General features: G+C 38.2%; 5 protein-coding genes and 1 pseudogene across 7 annotated transcripts in view; 3 read left to right on the top strand and 3 right to left on the bottom strand.

Moving 5' to 3' along the window:
* Positions 1-853: 853 nt before the first annotated feature.
* LOC104812204 lies at positions 854-3,881 on the top strand (annotated as a pseudogene).
* Positions 3,882-4,565: 684 nt separating this feature from the next.
* Positions 4,566-6,197, top strand: LOC104812203. 2 transcript variants are annotated; one of them, XM_010539242.1, is made up of 4 exons: positions 4,566-4,745; positions 4,848-5,415; positions 5,668-5,819; positions 5,948-6,197. In XM_010539242.1, the coding sequence occupies exons 1-4, from the start codon at positions 4,653-4,655 to the stop codon at positions 6,098-6,100; spliced, it is 966 nt and encodes a 321-aa protein (XP_010537544.1). In that variant the 5' UTR covers positions 4,566-4,652; the 3' UTR covers positions 6,101-6,197. The 2 variants fall into 2 exon arrangements, with proteins under 2 accessions (XP_010537544.1, XP_010537543.1); XM_010539241.1 differs by having other exon boundaries at positions 5,945-6,197.
* A 990-nt stretch (positions 6,198-7,187) lies between these two features.
* Positions 7,188-9,339, bottom strand: LOC104812202 (transcription factor GTE5, chloroplastic-like). 2 transcript variants are annotated; one of them, XM_010539239.2, is made up of 4 exons: positions 7,863-9,339; positions 7,733-7,778; positions 7,517-7,624; positions 7,188-7,424 (listed from the first exon to the last, which is right to left on the bottom strand). In XM_010539239.2, the coding sequence occupies exons 1-4, from the start codon at positions 9,135-9,137 to the stop codon at positions 7,378-7,380; spliced, it is 1,476 nt and encodes a 491-aa protein (XP_010537541.1). In that variant the 5' UTR covers positions 9,138-9,339; the 3' UTR covers positions 7,188-7,377. The 2 variants fall into 2 exon arrangements, with proteins under 2 accessions (XP_010537541.1, XP_010537542.1); XM_010539240.2 differs by having other exon boundaries at positions 7,517-7,621.
* Positions 9,340-10,097: 758 nt separating this feature from the next.
* On the top strand, positions 10,098-11,753 carry LOC104812201 (phosphatidylinositol N-acetylglucosaminyltransferase subunit A). The gene is made up of 2 exons (XM_010539238.1): positions 10,098-11,243; positions 11,342-11,753. Exons 1-2 carry the CDS (start codon positions 10,098-10,100, stop codon positions 11,657-11,659), a joined length of 1,464 nt encoding a protein of 487 aa, XP_010537540.1. The 3' UTR covers positions 11,660-11,753.
* Positions 11,754-12,673: 920 nt separating this feature from the next.
* On the bottom strand, positions 12,674-12,898 carry LOC104812200 (CLAVATA3/ESR (CLE)-related protein 1). Its single transcript, XM_010539236.1, has one exon. The coding sequence runs from the start codon at positions 12,896-12,898 to the stop codon at positions 12,674-12,676; it is 225 nt and encodes a 74-aa protein (XP_010537538.1).
* Positions 12,899-15,821: 2,923 nt separating this feature from the next.
* The window catches only part of LOC104813294 (uncharacterized protein ycf45), a 4,585-nt gene continuing 4,006 nt past the window's right edge, over positions 15,822-16,400 (bottom strand). The window contains exon 9 of the mRNA XM_010540862.1: positions 15,822-16,397. Within this exon, the coding sequence (XP_010539164.1) occupies positions 16,220-16,397 (178 nt within the window). The 3' untranslated portion in view covers positions 15,822-16,219. The remainder of the gene's footprint in view (positions 16,398-16,400) is intronic.

The following is a 16,400-nucleotide window of genomic DNA, read 5'->3' as shown; positions in this document are numbered from 1 at the left end:
TCCCTACGGAATTTAAACGGGCTTGGGCCAATCTATTCATAGACAGTCCAAACAAAAAACTATAAATTGCATTAAGAACCCCAAAGAAAGGAAATATTCCATAATGGCCTCAAACAATTAATATGGTAACATCATCAAATATGTAAATTTTTTTATTATACTCATTTTTTGATATGGTAAACTATTTTACGTCCTAATTATTCGTAGATAGACGTTGAATTTTATTATGACACGATGAAAGAAATATAGTTTTTACATATATAATTGCTTTGTTACAAATCTAAGATTTTAAAAGATAGTATTTTTTAAAACATAAAATAAGTTAATATATAAAAAAATATGAGGTAGTCTACTGGTTATCAATATTTTATCTCACAAATATATGTATATAATTGTTTATATTTAAAACTTATTAAGAAGTTTATCATATAATTTTCGCACCAAGTAGTTCATTGCTATATGGTCTTAACAGCAAATGGTTCTCTAAAATATTTAATATAATATCAACTAAAAAAATATTTTTAATACAAAAAATAACAGATATCCTTTAGGGTTTCTAATTGTGTTTTTCTAGTTTTGGCAAAATCATAAATGTAAAATTGCTACATAGTAGGTAAATAAATGATTGGAAGAGAAAGGAAACAAATCCATAGGATTAAAAATCTCTCTAATAGCATAATGGACGGTGGAGATTATGATTGTACTATCCAACGGTGGTGGTTATTCCGACACGTCTTGCTTATGTCAGCAATGTCAGCAGGCGTCGGTCAGGTGCTTTATAAAAGCGTAAGAGCACGTTGCTACTTGCTAGCGCTCCCGGGAAAACCATCTCTGTTGTTTCATCATTTCCCTCCCCTCGCTCTCTCGCGCTTCTCGATTTCCTGGAACCCTAATTCTTGTTTACCCATTTGTATTCAGGTACGTCATGATCCGAATTCCCGATTTCCTGGAACCCTAATTCTTGTTTACCCATTTGGAATCGAGGCTTTTGATTTGATCATATTTTTTGTTTTTGCTGCCTTTTGAAGTACTTGTATTGCTTTTGATTCGATCATGTTTTTGTTTTTGTCTGAGGAAGCTGATACTTAGTATTTTTTCGTGGTTCTTGGTTTAGGGTTTGTGTTAGGTTTGATGCTTTGCGAACCGAGGCGAAAAGTTTCCATCTTGATGTAAAAGGAAGAGATTTGCTTTATTGACATAAGAACTCGAGATCTGGTGGGTTATAGTTTCTCTTTTTAGGGTTCATTTACGTGCCTTTTCTTTAATTTCCATTGATGGGTGACCAAGACTTAACAATTGGAATGAAAAGGATCGATTTTCCAATGTATTATTGTGAATGGCTTTCAAGAGACCGGCTTGAAGAGTATGTGAATTCGATTGCTGACATTATCTCTGTAGGATTTCCAGAGTGTTACTAATGCTGTCTCAACTGTAACTTTTGTTGCTGCAGGATGAGGAGACTACACGAGGTGTTTCGGAGAGCCATGATTCAGTAAATGGTGCTACTTTTAGACATTTATCATATTCCATAGCTTGCGAAACAGGCAAGTGGGATGAAAATATTTTCATGCTAATCGAAGCTTCGTCGTGATCACTAATTTGAGAACTTTTTGTTTGTTTGTTGCGTTGACAGGATAGTTTCCCATGGAAAGAGGTCAAGGGGTCAATACTGTCCCGAATTCTAACCATATTGACAAGTCGAGGGTGCTGGATGTGAAGCCACTTCGGACATTGAAACCTATCTTTCCAAATGCTAATCAAGGTCCTCCCTTTGTGTGTGGTCCGCCTTTCGGCTCTTTTCCTTCTGGGTTTTCACCTTTTTTCCCATTTGGAGCACCCAAACCGTCGCAAGATACTCCCGATCTCAATCAGACTGAGAACACACCACCTCCTTCATCTATTCCACCTCTTCGATCATTTAGAGCACCTGCAGTATCCAATGGCCCGAGCAGCTCTGGTGGCCCTAGCAGCTCAAGTGGCCTTAGTGGCTCTAAAAGAGGACCTGGTCGTCCAAAGGGCTCAACTAATCTGAAGAAGAAGGAGAAGACCGTTAACAAAGAGCCTAATTCGGCTTCTGGTAGGCAGGAGGAAAGTTCTAATCGGAATTTTGACAGTGGGATCAGCATAGCAGAACAAGAAGATGGAAATAGGGAAACAGTTCTTAGTTATTGATGCGGTTTGACGCAGTCAAGAGGCGGCTTAGCCAATTATTAGATGCAAAGCGCGCGACTTTTAAAGCGGCAGGTGTTTTGATGAGCAGAGGGTTCCCGCACAAATATGAAAAAGAGAGTGGGGGCTGTTCCTGGAGTTGAGGTGGGCGATATCTTCTATTTCCGGATAGAGATGTGTTTGGTGGGACTTCATTTCCAGACCATGGCCGGCATTGACTATACGATTGTTAAGGGTGGGGCTGAAGAAGATACTTTTGCAACCAGCATTGTTTCATCCGGACATTATGGTGATGATGCCGAGGATCCTGACTGTTTGATTTACAGTGGGGCAAGATGGCAATGCAGACAAAAACGGGCAAGCATCTGATCAGAAGCTTGAAAGAGGCAATCTCGCTTTAGAGAGAAGCTTAAAGAATGACAATGTTGTAAGAGTCATACGAGGAGTCAGAGATGTGAATTGTCAAACTACAAAGATCTATATATATGACGGACTTTTGTCGATCAGAGAATCTTGGGTAGAGAAGGGGAAATCTGGCTGCAACACATTCAAATATAAATTGGTGAGGCAACCGGGGCAGCTTTCTACTTTTGCTGTCTGGAAATCAGTTCAGAAGTGGAGGGACGGTCTGACTACGAGGACTGGGCTTATCCTTCCCGATCTCACGTCCGGAGCCGAGAGTGTGCCTGTCTCACTTGTGAACAGCGTTGATGACGAGAAGCGGCCTGCTTATTTCACTTATATCCCAACCTTAAGGTACTCAGAATTCTTCAAAACGACTCAGCCTGCAGTTGAGTGCACCTGTCGTAACTCATGTGCACCAGGAAATCTTAATTGCTCGTGCATCCAACGAAATTGGGGTGATCTCCCTTATGCCAATGGGATCCTTGTATCTCGGAGGCCGATGATATATGAATGTGGTCCGACCTGTCCATGTCATATCAGTTGCAAAAACAAGGTTATCCAGACGGGATTGAAACTCTGCACTGAAATGTTTAAGACGGAAGATCGTGGTTGGGGCCTTCGTTCCTGGGATCCTATCCGTGCTGGTTCTTTCATTTGCGAATACGCCGGTGAAGTCAAAGACAATGACGGGCTAAGGGAGGAAGACAAAGGAGATGAATATATGTTTGATACGTCTCGTGTTTATAACTCTTTCAGGTGGAATTGTGAACCTGAACTAGTGGAGTATGCTTCAGAGGAAACTCCGGAGGAGTTTGATCTTCCATCGCCGCTCGTCATCAGTGCCAAGAATTCCGGAAACATTGCCCGGTTCATGAACCACAGTTGTTGCCCTAATGTTTTATGGCAGCCGATGGTTTATGAACGCAACCGGAAATCATTCATCCACATCGCTTTTTTTGCCGTTCGACACATTCCTCCGATGACGGAGTTGACGTACGATTATGGGGTTTCACGTGGGGGCGGGGCCGGGGGTCGAAGGAAGTGTCTGTGTAGATACGAGAAGTGCCGCGGCTCATTCGGTTAACGACGGAAAGAGCATTCATTACTTTAGGTAAGTAACTTTTGGGACGTTGATGAGTTTTCTTGCATGTAACTTTTGTTGTTGTTTTAGTTCTTAAATGGTAAAAAAGAAAGAAAAATTAGGTGTCATTTGTTGTTTTTATTTACCCAGGTAGATTTTTCTAGTCTTTTTTACTGGGGTAAATTTGTGAAATTAGTGTTGGATTTTCAATGGGTTAAATGATTCAGATCCATTGGATAGGAAAGTTTAAAAAAAAAAGGAATACTTGTGATCATGTCATAATCACATTCCTTGCTGTCGTATATGGGCCTATTGATTTTATATTGGGCCTGATGAAGAGGTCATACTCAGGCCCAACGTTTCTAAGACTTTTTTACAACTCGTAATTAGATGTTGATTATTGATTGGTAATTACAAAAGCTTTAAAACTTTTTCCTTAATAGATAAAATCGTACGTGCCGTATATGTATATATAGATAAAATCATATAAAGCTGTTGGAGATTCTGCTTTATCATTACGTCGTTCTTCGGCCGGTCTCCTCCTCTGGTACTGCTGCTACTGCTTAATTTGGGTTTTGGGGGGTTTCTTTTCTCCTCTTGTTCTGTGATTTCTCTCCAAAACTCGATTTCTGTTCATGCAATCCTGTGCCTTTTTTCTCCGATTCATGTGCGAGTTTCTTGTTGTTTTCGTGGTTTGAATACAGAACCCAAGAATTGTTTTTTTTTTATATATACATAAATTTGGATTGTTGAAGTCAATTCCTGTTTCTCGGACCAAGCAATTGATCTTTCAAGTCTTTCAGATCTCTTCGTCGGTAAAAGTTCTTCCCTTTTTTTGTTTTTTAACACAATCAAACCTCAAAGTGCAAAACTATTTTGTTCCTTTTCGATTGTTTGAACTGTTCGAGACGGAATCCTAATTGGAAATTTTCCTATTTGATCAAGCTTTGAAAAAAAAAATGGTGATTGCAGTGTAATAATAGCCCTTGTTGGAGCCATGGATAAAGAATCGAAAGGAATAGCATGGTTTGGTCATATTTACCAGAAATTAGAAGCTGTATTTGTGGAGGTGGATAATTTTGCTGCTCAGGTACTTCTTGCCGGTTTCTGGTTTTCGCTTGTGATCTTACTTTCTCTATGAGTTCGTCTGCATTTCCTTTTATTACATCAGTTAGATGCTGTTCTTGCGCAGACTTGTATCAGAGTGCCTGTTGATGATCAAGGCTTAGGATTTGTTAGTGATGAACCAAAGGAAGACTCGGAGAATTGTTCTTCTGGTGCTGTTGATATGCAGCAATGCCATGGTGATCTTACTTTACCAAGTTGCAGTGACCCTTCAGATGAAAACTTGGAGATTTCGAAATGCACCTTTTCGGATGAACGAGTTGATGGAAACGGTTCAAATGAGAAGCTATCAGAAGCAGTGTTGAGTGACGAAGAAACACGCCCGAGAGTTCCATCGATTGGTAATAACAATGAGACGGGGGTAACTTCTCTTTGCCTCGCAAGGCCAGCGTCTTTACAAGACATAGATAGAAGAGTCTCTGATGATAGTCAGAGCAATAGTTCTTCTACAGAAGCTCAACTAATATGCAGTTCTTCGGGGAGAGTTAGGACAGAAGTACCACGTAATGATTCTGATACCGTATGCTCATCTGGGCATACTTTGATTGATTCAAATCTAGTCCAAGTTGTCACAGAGGCTCCTGCTGTTATTGTTATAGAAGATATGGTGAAGAAGAGACCCATAATTTCGATTGGTTGGTGTCTCCCTTAATCTCGTTCTGAACTTTAATTCTGCTCATTGCATTTGTCAAGCTATGGTTTTTATCTTGCCCGCTAGAAAATTCGGTTGTCTCAGTTCATGAGTTGAATGCCATGTCCTTTATATATAATCTTAGTTATGTTTTCTAATGTGAGATTTGTGGCAGATAAGTTTTTTAGTAGATCATCTTCTGTACATTTTTCTTTGTTTGTAGTTTTGAACTGAGCAAAATCTATCTAATGTGCAGGTAATCAGGATTTCGGTGATGATGAGAATGATGCTGCTCCATTGGAAACAATCGAATTGTACGACATGGCAGACCGAGAAGAACTCTCAGCCGTTGACGACGCTGCGCTTTACGCGGTGCATCATAGGACGAGAAAACTCAGATCATTCAAGGTTTCCTCTCTCTCTCAGATGTGTGTTTGTGTCTGCTGTCCAGAATCTACACTTTCTTGTCACAGATTGTTCTGAGAAGTATCAGACTTGGGTTCTAAATTATGTCTTGTTTATCTTTCTGACAGAAGAAGATTGCGGATGCTTTAGCCCCAAAAAGACAGAGAGAGAAAGAGTATGAAAGGATCGCGATTTGGTTTGGGGATGCATCCATGGGGTCTGATCTTGACAATACCAAGAGACCGCCTGCACCAGAAGAAGATTCGGACTGGCAGCTGTTGTAGATTTTTTTATTATTATTATTATTACACAATGTAAAGAACCATCTACCCTCTCAGGCACTCGATTTTTTTTTCTCAATGGTCAAATTTGTTAAAACCCTTTTCCATGATCCTGGTCAAATTTCCTCCCTTTTCGTTCGTTCCCCGTAAACGGTGGTGGTATGGTATGACCGTCTTTTCCTGTATTCTGACAATTGGATAATGTTCAAGAATGTGGCGTACATTCACTCTTTAACTATCTGCATAACATCTCCAAGGTTTGATCATGTGCCTCAGTTATGACGGATTTTGTCCGTAGGATATAACTCGTTGGACAGTTCCTGTCCCTGCCTGGTTCCCATTCCCAGCTCCTGATTTCTTTGGACAAGTTTCAGAGCCTCAAACCTGAAACAGGTACCGATATATCACTCCTTGAGTTTCATTAGGTCACACGAGAGCTCGGTTTCCATCTCCAGACCTGGTAACAAGAACCAGGCCTCGAAGTGTTTTGTTGTCCAGGTAAGGGCAGCTCTTCCCTGTGTAAAACGGGTGAGACAGTCCCTCTTAAGACATTGCAGCTCTGTTCACATGTATTTTCAACAGATACAAACACTGATTATGATATAGCTCAAAAACTTCGATCTTGACGTCATCTAGGATCTGCATCGAAGATCCTAGCATAAGAATACTGATCAGCGTGTGGCCCGGGAGAGGGTTAGAACTCCGCGACCTAAAGAAGTCTGGACCGACATCTAAAACCAGGAGCCGATGAATCGACCATTAGCTGTCGTACGTTTCTAGCTTTTGTCCTTGATGCTGGACAAACGAATCCATAATGATCGTTCAATGAACCAACAGCTTTAGATGCAAGCATCAGTCAAGTGGCTGTTTTACACGTAGCCACCAAATCCAAAGATCAGATTCTTACGGTCGGACCAGTACTCAGTCCCTCGCCAGTCATATTTTCTAGTAGCCTTGTTGCTGTAATAAAATTTACTTTTCCTCTTTTATCTCAAGCGATGGCCACAGAGTGGATGGCAGCTATGGAGGCCACAGAGGTTTTTAAGAAAAGAACAAGGCTGTTCATTTAATGATATAAGCAGGACGCGAGTTACCTAAATTGTTCATCTTTTTCTGTACAGTTAAAAGACCTAAAACCAGAAATAATCCGATGGAGTGTGATACAAAAGGCATGACTTAGCAAGCAAATCTAATTGTGCTATTGATAGAGATGCACATTGAAATCAACAACATGATGGCTCTCACCTAAGCTATAAGCACTTTCACATGTTATTGGCTAATTACCCCTTATCAGATCCATGTCCTGAGGAGCTGTCACTGTCTGAATCTGCACACAAAAAAAACATGGGTATAGGCTCGGCTTTAATTCCGGAATGTAATGCCCAAAAGGCGAGAATGGAAAGCATTTTCCATGCTTACCACTAGAACAAGAACCCGAGTCACTACTTGAACTGTTAGAACTACTCGATCCACTAAGGTTGTTTTCTCGTTGAACGGGAGATCTCGTAGGTGGTGTTGCTCTGCCTGCTTTTAAAGTAAAGAAGAATTATTGATTTTGGTTCTTTTGGGTAACAATATATCTAGATACACGATCATCGAACCGAAACCGACATGATTTATCAAACTGAATCTCACCTGATTCAGTAACTCTCGATGTCCCAGTACCAGTTGCTACGACACTCTGTGAATGCAAAAAGAGAAAGATGATATTAATCACCGAATTAAGCAATTGACGTAACTAACCAACAGTCATTCGGGCTCTCACCAGTTCCTGATTAATATTGTGAACCGATTCGGCGTCTCTTTCTGAACCAAAACCATGATCCTCTTTTTTCTTGTTCAAGCTCTCCTTGTACTCTGTCACGAATCTGTGAAGCTCCCAAAGTGTTTCGAGATCAACACTATCGATATCCAGCTCGATCTCGTCATCTTGCTGAGAGAGTTCGGGATTCCTCTTTTTTATAATCTGAACAACAGTCTCTAGTCTGTCAAAGGGCAAGTCCTGAAGGTCTTCACTGAGTCTCCGTTTCTCTTCAAATGTCAGGTCCCTCGTACCGGGAGCTTCTTCGTCATCCTCTTCTTCTCTCTCCTCTTCTTCTCTGTCTTGTTGTTCCTCTTCTGGCTTCTCAGAGACCATAGTGACTGTTTCATGTTCCACAGGTGTCGTCATAGATTCTGCTCTCTCCAATGTCCAATTCTCGACAACCCGTGGAGGAGACGGGGAAGGAGTCGGAGCAGGTAATGGATCCACGACAGGAGTGTTTGTTGAAACAGGAACAGGAAACTCAAAACCACGGGTAGGTTTACGACTCCGATTAAGAATATCATACTGTGATTCAATGGAAACCCACTTCTCTTCTAACATTTTCAACAAATGCTCGGCCATGTGATGCACCTCGTGGCCCTTGGGGTTATACAACATTGCATTGTTAAAGGTAAGTCTCACATCCTCGGCGAACTCCAATGGCGATTTATACCAGTTTTTGCCCAACCTAGTCTTCACAGTACCCAAATCCATAGGTTTCTTAACAACGGTGTGATAATCATGCAAACCAAGCCCCTTCACATCCACAGGTGCATTGAAAACCCAACCAAACTTATGCTTCATCAATTTTGTAAGCAAATTGTTGCAGTTCTTGAGAATCTGAACCATACCTTTGTCCGTACCAAACCCACCCTTCTTACCGCCATTGCCGGCCTTCATCTTCTTAGCATCAGCTCTGGGCATGTCCCCGAGACCTCCGGAGACATTTTCACGGGGCTCGAGCCGTTTGATCAAGCTCCGAACTTCATCCAGCTCAGCTTTCAATTTCCTCTTCAAGTTCCTAACTTCGAGCTTCGAAATCGAATTTAAACTTATATTCACCATGTGGTGATCATCCTCCGATGCAATAGAATTGGTCGGAGAAACAGGTGGAACCGGCCGTTCCTGTCTCGACGCCATTGCGGGCTTCGGCCGACTCTGGCTTTTGTTGCCGCTCGCGGTCCATCTATGCTTCGGTTTCGAAGCTCCGACACCTTGTAATGGACCAGAAGCCATCCCGAAAAATTAAGCGTGGGACACGAATCTAGGGTTTTATATAGGGTTTTTGGTAGAAGCAACGTGATAAGGAAAACGAAGGAACAGAGAGGGGTTAGGGTTCTTGATTGATCAAGGAATCGACAGAGAAGAAACCCTAGAAGCAAAAGGGCGAGTCGCAGCGACGCTAGAAGAGAGGCGTAGGCACACGCGCTTTAGCACATCCCACAGAATTAGGAAGAGAACACAAGTGTAATGCGATTATACAATTTCTTCAGGCGCGTCTCTGACTATTAAACCAGACCGGACATTAAACCAACCCTTTGTTTTGGTTTTGTCTTATTTTCGTTTCCTTTTTGTCGTCTGCTCTTTAATTATTTTTATCCATATTTGATTTTCTTTCACAATGTAAACCTGCCAAAAAAAGTTTATAAAATCACCTAAATTTACTAAAAAAGTCAAAGGAATTATTTCAACGTTCATTTGATCTATAAACTTTGATCTATTTAGATTTTAATAAAATATTTTACTAAAAATCTTTTTTTTAAAAAAAGCTTAACATTTTTCGTTTGATTAATCAAACGCGTGAAAAAATAGTAACATTAATCTTTTTTTTTTAAGATTAGAAGGATGGAAAATAAACATTTGTCGATTTAAAAAAATGTCGGGACACTTTATAACTTTTTATGTAAAACAATTAAAATTTTATGGATTTCAATGAAGATGATGGACGGGATCTGATATCAACTAATGAACACATTTCTTCTACATCTCAAAGAATATGGTATTAATATAATATTAAATGCTAACTATATTTAAATTTAACATATTCCATAGCATTCATTTAACAAAGCCATGTGCAATCCATTGAAAAATGAAACCTAAGATCGAGGAGATCCGATTTCTATGGCAAAAAATTAATAATATAATTAAAATAAATAATCAACTTTCAATTATTGAAACCATAACATGACAAAAGAAATGGCCTTTAGGCATCATTCTTCAAGAATTTCTTCTTCTTCGACTTCACTCTCAATCAAGTTCTCTGCGATCTTAACCTTAGTTATCTTCTTCTGTCCTTATTACTGTGTCTTCTTCTCCCGGTTCAAACTGTCGCCGGAGACTTCATCGCCGGAAAATTTTCCGTTCACCGGAGATCTTCGAGACTTGGCATTTCCTTGGAACAAACTCTCCTTTGGACCCATTTCGGAGAAGCTAAGGCTCGCGGTTTTCTGCAAATCATGGCCTATCGGTTCGATCCCGGGAGGGATGGAGCGTCATGCGTTCACTCTCTACACTTCTCTCGCCTCGAGAGGCCACGAGATTCATGTTTTCACGGTTTCTTCCGACGCAAGAAACAGCTATAGTGAGCTTCGAGATAACGGGAATCTCCGTATCCACTTCGTCCCAAACGATCATGGATCTCTGAACTGCTCATTAGCTTTCGAGATCTTCAACAGAATCAACGATGAGAAACTCTTCGATTATGTTCACACGGAGAGTGTCGCCCTTCCTCATTGGCGAGCAAAGATGGTGCGCAATGGAGATGTTGCTGTGACATGGCATGGGATATGGTACGAGATCATACACTCCAAGCTGTTCCAAGAGCTTTTATGGGGCAAGAATTCCCCAAAAATCTCGGGTTCTGATCTCCGAGAAGCGATCCCGAGACTTGTCGATGAGATCAGCTTCTTCCCGAGCTACAAACACCATATCTGCATTAGCAAAAGCGCAGGAGAGATCTTGGTTAACATCTATCAACTTCCTCGTGAAAACGTCCACGTCATTCTCAACGGCGTCGACGAAACGAAATTTGTGCATTCTCCTGAAGCTGGAGAAAGATTCAGGAAAAAACATGGAGTTCCTGATGAGAAGGGTAACTTAGTGATGGGAGTGTCTGGAAGATTAGTGAGGGATAAAGGGCATCCGCTTCTATACGAAGCCTTCTCGTTGATCTCGAAACGATACCCAAAAGTCTATCTTCTGGTCGCGGGTTCGGGTCCCTGGGGAAAAAGGTATGAAGATTTAGGCGAAAACGTTAAGGTCTTGGGAGCTTTAGAACCCGAAGAGCTTTCTGATTTCTACAACGCTCTCGATGTTTTCGTGAATCCGACTCTAAGGCCTCAGGTATAAATATACAGTTAATATTCTATTGTAAAATCAACGTGGTAATTACGTGATGATATGTTTTATAAGATTATCCTAATATTTAAATTTGATTTCAGGGACTTGACCTGACACTGATAGAAGCAATGCAGTGTGGGAAACCCGTGGTGACGCCTAATTATCCGAGCATTGTCGGGACTGTTGTAGCGAACGAGAGCTTCGGGTATACGTTTTCTCCAAACGTGAGATCTCTTGTAAAGGCATTGGATTCGGTCGTCGGAGACGGGATTAGGGTTTTGGAGATGAAGGGAAAGGCGTGCAGGGAACACGTGGTTTCGACGTTCACAGCGACGAAAATGGCTTCGGCTTACGAGAGATTCTTTCTGTGTATGAAGAAGGAGAGATTTTGCAGATACCCTCTGCCTACAGATCTTTGAAGTTTCTCGTTTCGTTGCAGTTTCTAGTTTCTTGCGTTACAAGCAAACTGTCTCTGATATCTGCATATGTATACGGATGGATTCAGACCCAAAATCTCTAAAGATACGAAGTTTGAAATCAATAATGAACCGATTTCTCAATCAATACGATAACAACATCGCACCTGTAAGAGTAAACAAAAAGAGGGCATGTCCACATTAGAAATTGCAGAACACGAGCTGCAGAAACTCGTGAAGAGGCTGAGTTGACACTTTCATGGCTCTCGTACCAAAAATAAAACAAGAAAATGGAAGAAACAAGACCTGGGTTTCGTAGTTCGTGATTCCAGGGCTCGATTCGTGGAAGAAATTAGGAAAGTGGAAAGGAGGAAGAAGGAGACGAGAGGTCGAATTTGAGCTGTTCTTGAATCAGAACCCTGTTTTGAACCTCGATCAATTCTCTGCCACACTTTTTTCTCGTGTGTGTGTGTGTGTGTGTGTGTGTGTGTGTGAGAGAGAGAGAGAGAGAGAGAGAGAGAGGGAGAGATTTTAGCCATTGTTAATTTCTCCGGTCGTATATACGAGATATCATAATATAATGGGATAAATTAAATTATTCAGTTTCATGTTTACATAATATTTCTTTTACTTTTTTTTTTAAAAACTTTCATTATGCAAGTCCACCACTTTTCAGTCGTTAGGTACGTACGTGCGTGACAACATAAAGCATGCAAAAACGTATCATTAATATACTATATGTATATATATATATATATATATATATGTATTAATATACTTGTTTTTTTTTCACAAACCACAACGACTGATTATTTCATGACAACAAACATCGTGGTACAAAAGAGGAGATTTTGCATAAACCAACCGGTTTACACAAATCTGTTCTCTCTCAAGAATCGATACGATATGATCATGTAACATCTCCCTCATCAAAATTTTCTGAAAACACACAATCATAAAACGTACAAAATGGCTACTATATATATCATGCCAATATATATATATATAGGAAGGAGACTAGTGATGGCGAGGATCAGGGCCTCCAGGACTCAGTCTCATGGGCTCATCAAAGCCTTTGCCAATGAGCTTATCCATGCTTTCCTTCAACACCTTCTTGGCTTCGCTTACCAAACCGCGTTTCCCGTTTGCCTTTGCGTTCATCGTCTGCAGCGGCCGAGACGCAGAACGCGATAACAAAACGCAGATCAATAACAAACACACCCACATCCTGAAATTCGCCATGGTATACAAATGTGTGTATTGATTCGGTGAATGTCGATGTACAAGTAATGTTTTATAAGGTGTAGATTCTCATAGTGCTCGAGAGGGGGGCGATATATATATATAGAGAGGCTTTGGCTTTGAGATCTTGAATCTCATTTATATATTAACTTTTTTTTTATAGGTCTACGTTATTAAATAAGAAAGTCCCACCAAAAATAGAATTCTAACAACTAAATGAAATTGAATAATCATATGTATATATATAGAGAGAGAGAGAGAGCCAAGGCGGTCATGAAAGACACTTTCTATTGGGAGCACGCACTTCGGATATATATTAAATTCAACGTACTAAATAGCATAATAGATTTATGATATGTTATTTTAATAGATTTCTAATGGATTTCAGAAATCATACGTATTAACAACTCATATATTTAAATTTAAGGTGTATATAATTTACTAAAAATTATTTCACATCTGACTAATGTTGGTTAATAAAATAGATAGTTATATTTATTTAGTGTTTTAAACGTGTCTAAGCGTGCATTTGAATGATCACAACAACCATATGAGACGTATTAAGTCGGAAAAAAAAAAGATGCCGACAGGAAAAAGGAAAAACGAACTAACGAATGAAAATACGCCACGTGGCCGCCTTTTGTGTTGACCAGAGTCAAAGTGAACCGAGCATGTTGGATTTGATGGACGGAGTGAAAACAACAGAAGTAACATTCCAAACTCCAAAGAATACTCTGTCCGAATTCTTTATTCAAATTGGTCGAACTGTTCACACTTCACGTCACATTTTCCTGAAGCAGTGAAATTAAATTTCCATATTTTTATTTAACTAAATACAAGATCACTCGTCAATAATATAGGATAAAATGAAACAAAATAAAAAATAATTTATACTCAAATATATTTTTTTTCCCAATAATCAAAATCATATCAGAATAATTTTGAATAGGCGACCGTCTCGTATACTAACTTTGAAAACGATCTCATGTTTGTGGCATCCGCTAGTGTTACAATCCGAATTTTGTACAAAAAAAAACATAATGATAAATTTATATTTTCTAATAAATATTACGAATATTTTATATATATTTTAAATAAAGATTATTTTATAGTTTTAAGAAGATTAAATGTAATTTTGTAGTTTTTAATAGAGCATATTACTTTGTAGTTATATCGAATATTTAAAAATACTACTAAATTTGAATCGGACGGATAATTTAGATTTACATCAAATCATCAAATTAAACCCCCCCATAAGAATAATTTAATATAAAAAATCGGATTTTTATTCTCCACAATTTTTCAATTTAAAGTGATATAAAAAAAAACTGAATCTGGGGTGCAAATTCCAACGTTTTCTTCATTTTGCAATAATAAGAACTTAATGGATATATTGGACAAAGTTAATGGCCTTTATTTTCTCTTTGATTATTTCAATTTTAAAAAAGGTCAAATAAGTAGGGAGGAGGATATTAGTGAAAGGTCATTGGGGGCAATGATTCATCTGTAGGTTGTGGCTAAATGTTATAATATTTTTTATATATAAATTTTATACAATTTGATAAAAAAAAAAAAAAAAAACTAAAAAGGAAGAAGGCAGTGCACTCAGATGAATTAGCCACCAATCTCTCGGTTGAATAAAAAAAAGTGATGAAGACACTATCTTCAATTCATTCAAAACACAAATCCAACTACTCAAAAGTATAAAAGATCAAGATCCATATATAAATTCCTAATTGTCGTGGACTGTTATAGGTTATTAAAATTGAGCTACAAAAATTTGAATACGATATGGAATTTCGAAAACATCATATAATTTTTTTAGATGTTTTAATCGTTTTTACTGATCGTTTCTACTATACATTTTTTTTTATCGTAATTTATATATTTATATTAATTGTTAATATAATATCATATTTGAAGACATTATAAATATTGTCATTCCAATTGGGCAAGAGAAAAAAAAATAGCATGAAGGACCCAACATGAGTCGGAGTTTCCCAGCGTATCCAAACTTCGTTGACTTCTAAAAAATGCCACTTTTAATTTATATTATTTATATTTCTGACTTTGTATTTTTTATAGTTACATTTTTATTTTCCGGCGCAAACTTATAATATACATTTAAATTGCTTTTGGTCTCACTTTCTAATTCTGCTGCTTAATGATATGAAGCTTTGCATTTTTATTTATATTCGTTTTGTGGTGAGGCTTTCCGATTAAATAAACATATCCACTCCTATAATCTTTTCGGCACGACGCACCATTAGTATATTCTAAGTTTTTTTTTTTCACTTTTACTTAGAAATTTCAATAGGATGTATTGCTTTCCAGCTATTCTGTATTATTATATGAAACCAACAAAAAACATATACGAGTAATAGAAATCTATTGGAGCATTTTTTTCAATAGGATACAATTTTTTTTTGTCTTACTGATTACACGTACAACATTTACCAAAACACATACAAATAAATCCATGTAATAAATTGGATTCTATGATTCTGTTATCATACATATAAATCAGAATATAGAATATATATATATACTGTAAATACTATCACTTATTATTTCACTCAGTGTTAATACATGAATTGACAATCTACCCGTTATCAATATTAATAGACGAAATCAAATGATAATAAATGATGTGGAGACAATACAATTTTTAGATATATTAACCCAATAATTTTTTTTTTTAAAAAAGATGTTGGCAGATTTCAACTAAGAAAATATCTCTAAAAAATGTCTAATATACAAAACATTAAATGAAAGAAAAGAAAATCGGACAAAGATTAAGTTTTAATTCAGGATGGGTTAAAAGAATGAAAAAATATATATATATATAGTAAGTTGAAATGAAATGATGAAGGAGTTTAATTAAAAAAAAAAAAAGAAAAAAGCAGCACTAAGGATAAATAGATTGAGAAAGCATAATAAAGACTTCATATAGGTTAAGATAAGTCGGTCCTTTTCATTGAGTAGCCTCCTGGACCACTCTCATTGGTCTCTCTACTTAACTACCTCCGACCACCACGGTCTGGTCGGCATTTTCTCACATGATCCACTCGTAAGTCATAACCTTACCCAACTAAAAAAAAAATCTTTACAAAAACAAAAAAAAAAAAGAAACAAAACTTCAATAATATTGAAAAACCTCCTAAAACACCCAAAACAAAAAAAAAAAAGGATATGCATTTATACTGTAAATTCGATTTCGTGTAGTTTCACCTTTCATCAAATCAACAAAATCTAAGAATCTTTATGAATGATGAGAACCATAGGACAAGAGATGAAGAAGTGCAGACTGGGGAAAAAAAACTAGTCAGGTAGTAGAGGTAACCTGTCAATGGTGAAGGGTGAACCATCAGAGTCACCAGTGGAACCAAGAAACTCGTCGAATTCATCATCCTCATCGTCTTCGTCTTCGTCTTCATCTATGACATCGTTTGTGCCATACGGGAGTATCCGGAGACACATCTCGGACCCTTTGCACACTCTT

Source organism: Tarenaya hassleriana, unplaced genomic scaffold (genome assembly GCF_000463585.1).
Source record: "Tarenaya hassleriana unplaced genomic scaffold, ASM46358v1 Cleome2, whole genome shotgun sequence".
NCBI classification, from domain to species: Eukaryota; Viridiplantae; Streptophyta; class Magnoliopsida; order Brassicales; family Cleomaceae; genus Tarenaya; species Tarenaya hassleriana.
The sequence above is the reverse complement of the archived record's forward strand: the minus strand, read 5'-3'. Positions and strand labels throughout refer to the sequence as shown.

Bases quoted from the DNA above. Each gene is read 5' to 3' on its own strand.
- LOC104812203 (XM_010539241.1), top strand. From the start codon at position 4,653: ATGGATAAAGAATCGAAAGGAATAGCATGGTTTGGTCATATTTACCAG. The intron at 4,746-4,847 runs GTACTTCTTGCC...GTTCTTGCGCAG, and splicing joins TGGATAATTTTGCTGCTCAG to ACTTGTATCAGAGTGCCTGT. The intron at 5,416-5,667 runs GTTGGTGTCTCC...TCTAATGTGCAG, and splicing joins GAGACCCATAATTTCGATTG to GTAATCAGGATTTCGGTGAT.
- LOC104812202 (XM_010539239.2), bottom strand. From the start codon at position 9,137: ATGGCTTCTGGTCCATTACAAGGTGTCGGAGCTTCGAAACCGAAGCAT. The intron at 7,779-7,862 runs GTGAGAGCCCGA...TTGCATTCACAG, and splicing joins ACAATATTAATCAGGAACTG to AGTGTCGTAGCAACTGGTAC. The intron at 7,425-7,516 runs GTAAGCATGGAA...TTTTGTGTGCAG, and splicing joins CTCGGGTTCTTGTTCTAGTG to ATTCAGACAGTGACAGCTCC.
- LOC104812201 (XM_010539238.1), top strand. From the start codon at position 10,098: ATGGCCTTTAGGCATCATTCTTCAAGAATTTCTTCTTCTTCGACTTCA. The intron at 11,244-11,341 runs GTATAAATATAC...ATTTGATTTCAG, and splicing joins ATCCGACTCTAAGGCCTCAG to GGACTTGACCTGACACTGAT.
- LOC104812200 (XM_010539236.1), bottom strand. From the start codon at position 12,898: ATGGCGAATTTCAGGATGTGGGTGTGTTTGTTATTGATCTGCGTTTTG.